The 869-nt window shown below is 56.0% G+C and overlaps 1 protein-coding gene across 1 annotated transcript in view; it reads right to left on the minus strand.

The window, feature by feature from the left end:
- Positions 1-309: 309 nt before the first annotated feature.
- VPREB3 (pre-B lymphocyte 3) overlaps positions 310-869 on the minus strand; it is a 687-nt gene continuing 127 nt past the window's right edge. Inside the window, exon 2 of the mRNA XM_010016525.1 lies at positions 310-638. Coding sequence (XP_010014827.1) covers positions 310-638 — 329 coding nt within the window. The remainder of the gene's footprint in view (positions 639-869) is intronic.

Raw genomic sequence — 869 nt, forward strand, 5'->3', positions numbered from 1 at the left:
AGGTGCTGGAAGAGCCCAGGAGAACCTGGCCATGACAGAGCTCCCGCCACAGCAGGAGATCCCTGCTAATGCGCTCCAGGGCTGAGCCCTGGCTGGTCTCACACTGTGTCAGGCCCTCTAGTGCTCCATGGGGGACATTTGGGGTTGAAGAGGAGGTTGCTGCACCTCACAGCACACTGCAGTGCTGCTGGGCTTGCTGCAGCACACAAGAGGGTCCTTTTCCATTCCTCCTAGGGCTGCCACCTCCCTGTTGAATGATTCATGTCAGGCTTGCAAAGGGAAAAGCAAAAAGCTTTTGTTTTGTCGCTTCTAAAACCACTTGAAGGCAGGTGACAGGGAGCAGTAATAGTTGCCATTGTCTTCATCACAGACGGATGCAATGGTGAGGATGCAGGCGTTGCTGGCGACATCTTTGGTAGCAGAGAAGCGGTCGGGAGTCTTGGTTGGCCTGTGCTTCTCTCGCTCAGAGTTGTAATAGAGCAGATATGTCAAGGAGTGTCCCGGACGCTGCTGGAACCAGGAGATGCCGAACTCACTGATGTTGTACTGGGGGCTCAGGGTGCAGGACAGCCGAGCAGTCTGCCCAGGCAGCACCAACATGAAGGTTGGCTGGGTCAGTACAGGCTTAGCCCTGGAAGCTGCGCACCAAGGATGCAGTTATTGAGGGGCTGAGCCATGTCCCACATCACCCTTAGCGCCAAAGTGTCCCCCTGTCCCTTGAGGAAACCCCATTACCCAACCTCCATCCTCCCATCACATCACGGCGCACAGCTCTGGAGGAAAACACCCTGCTCAGACTAACATTCTCCTGTATAGCCCAGTCCTGCCACCACCCCACATGAGACAGCAGCTTGCTCAGCCACACCACC

The sequence above is a fragment of the Nestor notabilis genome, unplaced genomic scaffold (genome assembly GCF_000696875.1).
Source record: "Nestor notabilis isolate BGI_N333 unplaced genomic scaffold, ASM69687v1 scaffold21616, whole genome shotgun sequence".
Lineage (NCBI taxonomy): Eukaryota > Metazoa > Chordata > Aves > Psittaciformes > Psittacidae > Nestor > Nestor notabilis.